Source organism: Ailuropoda melanoleuca, chromosome 1 (genome assembly GCF_002007445.2).
Source record: "Ailuropoda melanoleuca isolate Jingjing chromosome 1, ASM200744v2, whole genome shotgun sequence".
NCBI classification, from domain to species: Eukaryota; Metazoa; Chordata; class Mammalia; order Carnivora; family Ursidae; genus Ailuropoda; species Ailuropoda melanoleuca.
In genome coordinates this window covers 90,028,297-90,034,448 of record NC_048218.1, presented here as the reverse complement: position 1 = coordinate 90,034,448, position 6,152 = coordinate 90,028,297, and the positions used below count along the sequence as shown (strand labels likewise).

Here is a 6,152-nt window from a genome sequence, read left to right as displayed (position 1 = left end):
GTGCAGTTTTAGTGTCAGGGAGGATTTCAAAAATATTTTTCTCCAGAAATCTTTCTTTTTTTTTTTTTTAAAGATTTTATTTATTTATGTGACAGAGATAGAGACAGCCAGTGAGAGAGGGAACACAAGCAGGGGGAGTGGGAGAGGAAGAAGCAGGCTCCCAGCCGAGGAGCCTGATGTGGGACTCGATCCCAGAACGCCGGGACCACGCCCTGAGCCCAAGGCAGACGCGTAAGGACTGCGCCACCCAGGCGCCCCTCTCCAGAAATCTTTCTAATTATGATTATGTTTTTCATTTTTCTAAGATAAATAGTCAATTATTTCAACATAATAATCTTTGCTTTTGGTAGGGGATAAAATCAATCATGGCAATAATTTCCCCAACTGGTTCATTCAGTTCTGTGGGAATTGCTTATATGACCTAATACTGTACAGGATGGTGAAGAAATCATTTTTGGAAGAATATATTTAATAATGCAAAGAGTTGACTATGGGGGGAGCAATGTCAATACAAATGAAAATTTTAGCCTTATGACCAAAATGTTCAACATTCAGTTAAAGAGGTCTAATCATTCATAAGTATGATTCAGAGGGAGACAGGCTATCCAAGTAAACATCTATCAGATAAGCAGTGGATGTAAATAGCAAAACGAATTTGGAGACAGGACATGGCATAGGCATTTTGAAATAAATGCTGTAAGATTTTTTAAAGTTTTGAATATCATAGCAGTAGCATTTAAGGAATTCTGAATTTTTCACCATTTGAAAAATGTCTATGTTCGCTAAGTTCCTGAAAGCTTTCCACAGTGAGTTATAAATTATTCCTTTATTCACAAAGCGAGGCCTTATGATTGGCTTAAGTATTTTTGTTAGCCAAATAAGGCAGTTTGTAATTTTCTATAATTTTTATAAAATCTCATTTCCTGAATATTAACACATGTAATTCCACCTAATTTAAAAATTCATCTCATATTTCATATCCATTTTCTTCCAAGCATGAAGAATAGGGCATTTAGGTATAATTTTGAGGATTTATCATGCTAACATTCTACTAAGTTCACTATAAAGAACATTTCAGGGAATGAGTTTTATCTGTAAACATTTTCATAAGATTAACAATAATCTTACATATACACTAGAGCTGCACTGTCCAGTATGGTAACCATGAGCCACATTCGGCTGTCGGACACTTGAAAGGGGACTTGTGCAACTTGAAGAACTGAATTTTTTATTTTAACTTATTTTAAATTTAAAAAATTATAGTGATTTTAGTTATTGGAAAACTTTTAGGTCTGTTGGGACAACTTAGACTTGCGAAGAATCTTTTTCGTTTGCAAATTTTGTGAAACCTAAATACATCAAGTATTACTGGTGAAAACTTCATGTCCAAATTAAGGTGCGCTGCAAATGTAAAGAACATTCAGAGACCATACGAAAAAAAGAATGTAAAATTGTCATAAGTTTTCTACTGACTACTTAAGTACCTTGCATTATATTTCTCTTGGACAGCACTGATCTGGAGGTATATGAAAATTTCTAGTCTTTAAAAATTATGTTTTAAATGTTTTAGTTTAATGTCATTCTCTTAATCAAAATTTTTTATCATTATGAAAAAGTAAATCAGATTTAATATTTACTGAGTAAGCAGGGCCCTAATTGCTCTCTCTGCACATCCTCCTTTCTCCAAATTGCAAAATCCTTGCTAGCACCAACAGCAAAACGCAAAATCATAAACAGTGAATATGCAGAAATAGTGTATGAGAGCACTGATGAGTGTGTAATCAAATCAAACTGCTCACACACTGCAAGTCCTATCTTTTCTTTCCTCCCAATTGTTTCCAGAGCTGTGTGTTCCTAATTCCAAAATGAACCTTCAACTTCTTCCCAAGTTCTGCTGTGCTATGGCTTCTGGTTTAGAATAAGCGATGACTTTGCTCAGCAGTGTGCTTGGTCATGTATTGATACTAGATTCCGTCCAGACCCGAGAACTCTCATCCTTCAGAGTGGAGAGCTTCCTCTGGGAGAAGGGTTCGAATCCCAGAAGTTTGAACACCGCCACCCGGTACTTCTTGGACATGAGGTTGTACAGAATGGGATTGATGGCAGCGCTAAGGTAGAAGAGGACAAAGGAAACCAGGTTGCAGTATTGGCTGATCTGAGCAATCTCCAAGGAGCCAGGCTCGAAGGACTTGGAAAATAAATATCGCCCCACGTGGAAGGGCAGCCAGCAGAGGATGAAAGCAAACACCACGACAGCTAAAACGACGAGAAAGAGAGCGTGAGCTCGAGAAATGCCATAGCAAGTCACATTCTATTTTGAAGACAGTTTTGTTTTGATTATGTATCATCATTGACTTCAGAGAAACACCATGTTCTGCTTTTCCGTGTTCTGACTTTTAACCAAGATTGGGTCTGTCTGGACTAACAGTTCAACCATTTTTATTGAGCTTCCCAATCATTTCTATTTAACAACTATTTGAGTGTCTTTGTGGCTGGCTTGATGTATTGACTTAACAATTTATTCACAATAGTCCACCATTTCATGTGTGTTAGATACAACCAAACACACACGAAGTGCAGAGGTTATACTCAACCACAGCTATGTAGCTGAGTTTCCTGGGGGCATGGATTCCCCTTGTGTGTAATACAGACTCACAAAATTAGCATCTTTGGGAAGGAGACCAGGACACCTGCTTTTCTCTTTTCTTTTATCTTTTTAACATTTCACGAAAGACTGAATATGTGGTCAGGATTGAGGACCACTGAGATGGCCGATACTTTGCCACCTATGTAGACATAAGTAAGTCGTAAAAGACCATAAAACCCACTAACGTTAATTATCATCCATCCGAGTCTTCATTTTACCCGCTTAAGATAATTTTTGTCCAAGACCTCTGAATTTCTAGATTAAATTTTTAAAATTCAGAAATCAAAGGAAAAATAACAGCAAATAATACTTCAGTCCTTGTAGCACTTTAGTGATTCCCTTCCTAAGGTCAAGGCAAAAGAAAATTAACATCGGTGTTGAGACACCAGTAAGGATAATGGACAGCTTAAAAATAAAATTGGAGGAAATTACTAAACTTATCCTCAAAACGAAGTTGCAGTTGCGTAGTAGCAATTGACTGCCCCGGTAGACTCCCCTGGAGGGCACTAACGGGTTTACGATCTGTTAGTCATATTGTGAGAATCACTGGTCTAGAAAATAAAAATTTTTTACATTCTTTGACAAAACTGTATCGTTTTAATATAAGGATTCCAATAACTGTAAAATTACAAATACAAAATCAACCTGGAATGACTTCTAAGAGGCACTAACTATGCAAATAAATACAAAATGTTGGACTATAATGAGGAATAATAAAATTTACCGGTTCTGGTTTTAAAAAAGCAAATAGAATTAACATTTTGCTTGAATGTGAACACATTTTGTATTACTTCACTTGTACCAAGCACATATACTTACATTTATGTGGTAAATATGCAGTACACTCAGTCTGGATACTGCACCTAGATGTTCTTTGAAGGACCATTTAGGGAGGCATAGTAAGTCCTGTCAGCTTATACAAAGTCTTTTATTTTTTTCTCATGTTGGGAGAAGACTACCTATCTTAGCTTATCCTAGTTTATCCTAGACTATCCTACAAGAAGAAATAGGTGGTCATGAAAACAAATGGAGACTCCAGCACTGATTTGTCATTGACTTCCTTTCAAAGCTATACAAGCAGCAGCAGGGTAAACAGAACAGATGCAATTATCTGAAAAAATGCAGGTCAGAAAGCATACCACAATGCTGAAAAAAGTGAATCATCTCAAACAGAATTATCCACATTGATCATATCCTTGGTTAAATTTACCACTGAATACTTCCTAGATTCAATGCCTACTCCTCCCCTAACCCCATGCCTGTCTTTTTAAATGCAACTTAGATATCCACAAACTGAGGCAGGAAGCTTAACCTCACCTTTAACAGTTAAAGACCACAGAAGACTTATGAAATATCTCAGTTTTGAAGCAATGTCTCTGGGCTGATAAATTCATTTAAGGGAAATACAAAGGAGGGGCATCTTTCCCTGAGAAAGAAATCAGAAGAAGACAGAAAGAGGTAGAGAGTAAAAGAGAGAGTGAAGACAGTGATAAAGTGGGGGTGGGGGGAAGACAGATAAAGAGAGAAACAGAGCAAAAAACAAAACAAAACAGAGAGAGAAAGAGAGAGAGAGACGCAGACACCACGGAGAAAGTAAGACACCAAAGAGTGCTTAAGACAGAAACAGGAGAGAATCATTGATAGATTTGCAGCTAGAGACCGAGAAAAACGGGGGACGGAGGTAGAGGCTCCGGGAGAAGGGAGGAGGGGGAAGGAGGGAAGGCAAGGGGACAGGAGAGAACCCGGGAGAGCGAGCTCGAGGGCGCGCTGAGACCCACCCAGCATTTTCACGGTTTGCTTGTGGTTCTGGTCCCTGAGCGAGGCGCCCACCGCCGCCTCGCCCCGCTTTCTCCGCCACAGCTTCCTGCCGATGAGGCTGTAGAGCACAGTGAGGCAGAAGACCGGCAGGAAGAAGAAGACGCTGGACACCCACACCATGACGGTGAGCAGTCCGGAGCGCACGGCGAACTCGGTGGCGCGACACTCGTTAGTGTCCCGAGGGTCGGTGCCGTTCTCGTGCTCGACCCCGACCAGCACGAAGATGGGCCCGGCGCTGCAGAAGGCCACGGCCCAGATGACCAGGATGACCAGCTTCACCCGGCCCTTGGTGACTACCACCTTGGCCCGCAGCGGGAAGCAGATGGCGAAGTAGCGCTCGACGCTCAGCGCGGTGATGGTGAGCACGGTGGCGTAGGTGCAGCTCTCGCTGACAAACTGGAAGAGTTTGCAGAGCAGGTCGCCGAAGTTCCAGGGCCGGTACTGCCACAGGCGGACCAGGTCGAGGGGCATGCAGAGGAAGATGAGTAGGTCGGCGAAGGCCATGCTGGACAGGTAGAGGGTGGAGGTGGTGCGCAGCTCGCGGAAGCGCGACACCACCAGCATGGTGAGCAGGTTGCCCGCGATGCCCACCACAAAGAGTGCCACGCAGGTGGCGGTGACCCCGGCCAGCAGTGGCGCGGGGAAGAGCGGCGGGAGCTCGCCGGTCAGCGAGTAGTTGTCGGGGAGAGCGTCCCAGCCCAGGTCCTGCAGCGTGAGGTTGTACCCCGGCTCCTCGCTCGGCGTCGCGTTCCACATGCTGCCGGCTCAGCTGCACTGGCTCTGGGATGCGACTGCGCTGAGAAGCTGGCGGCGGCTAGCCCCAGAAGGTCCCCTTAGGCGCGGGAGAGTGTGAAGGAGGAGCCGGCGCTGGCTCGCAGGGAGGATGCTTGGAGAGGAGAGAGAGGGGAGTGAGAGGCAGAAGCTCAGGGAGAAAGTGAGATTGAGAGCTTGGGGCGAAAGAGGGGGAAGGGAGGGAGACACGCACACGCACGCACGCACTGGTGGTGAGGACAGAGTGACCCACTGGTCTTTCTGGCACCTCTGCTTTTCCCCCCGATCTCCCCCAAACCTAGCCCCTAGCTGGCCGGTACTCGCGTACCTGTCACCGGGGCAGCCCCGCCAGTTCTGCCTCGCCTGCGTGTTCTTGATCCAAGCGCATCTCGCAGTTTCTAAAGCGTCCTGGCGCGCGGCGGCCTCGGAGACCCCGCACTGCGAAATGAGAGCCAAGGGAGCTCTGGTTCCATCCTTGGGCGCTGTCTGGTTAGTGTGGTCCAGAGGGCAGGTCACACCCAGGGGTGGGGGCGGGGGTGGTGGAAGTGGCGGGAAGAACGCCTTCAGTGGCGGGGACCCGGGTTCTTCCCCGAAAAGGAGTAGGAGTTGGTAATGGACCTGGTGGGGAGAGGAAGCGAGCGTGCCCCACTGGACTTGTAAAAGGGAGCTAGGTCGGGGGGGGGGAACACCCAAAAACCTAATCTTTGTGCTCCGACCTGAGAAGAGACCGGTGCGCACCTGGGAAGAACCTCAGGCGATTCTAGAACCCATAGTCGTGTTAACCAAGAGAAACAAGCTCAGAGTCGTGTGGCCACTTGTCCAAGGTCACACAGCGAGTTGGGGGCTCAGGGACTAAACTTGGGGCTCCCTCCGGATTTGGACTTCTGAGCGTGAAGGGCAAAATGTGTGAATAAAC

At 45.0% G+C, this 6,152-nt stretch overlaps 1 protein-coding gene across 2 annotated transcripts; it reads right to left on the bottom strand.

Moving 5' to 3' along the window:
* Positions 1-281: 281 nt before the first annotated feature.
* Positions 282-5,818, bottom strand: GHSR (growth hormone secretagogue receptor). 2 transcript variants are annotated; one of them, XM_034662792.1, is made up of 2 exons: positions 4,426-5,550; positions 282-2,256 (listed from the first exon to the last, which is right to left on the bottom strand). In XM_034662792.1, exons 1-2 carry the CDS (start codon positions 5,219-5,221, stop codon positions 1,952-1,954), a joined length of 1,101 nt encoding a protein of 366 aa, XP_034518683.1. In that variant the 5' UTR covers positions 5,222-5,550; the 3' UTR covers positions 282-1,951. The 2 variants fall into 2 exon arrangements, with proteins under 2 accessions (XP_034518683.1, XP_034518676.1); XM_034662785.1 differs by adding an exon at positions 5,565-5,818 and having other exon boundaries at positions 2,185-5,351.
* Between the last annotated feature and the right edge of the window lie 334 nt (positions 5,819-6,152).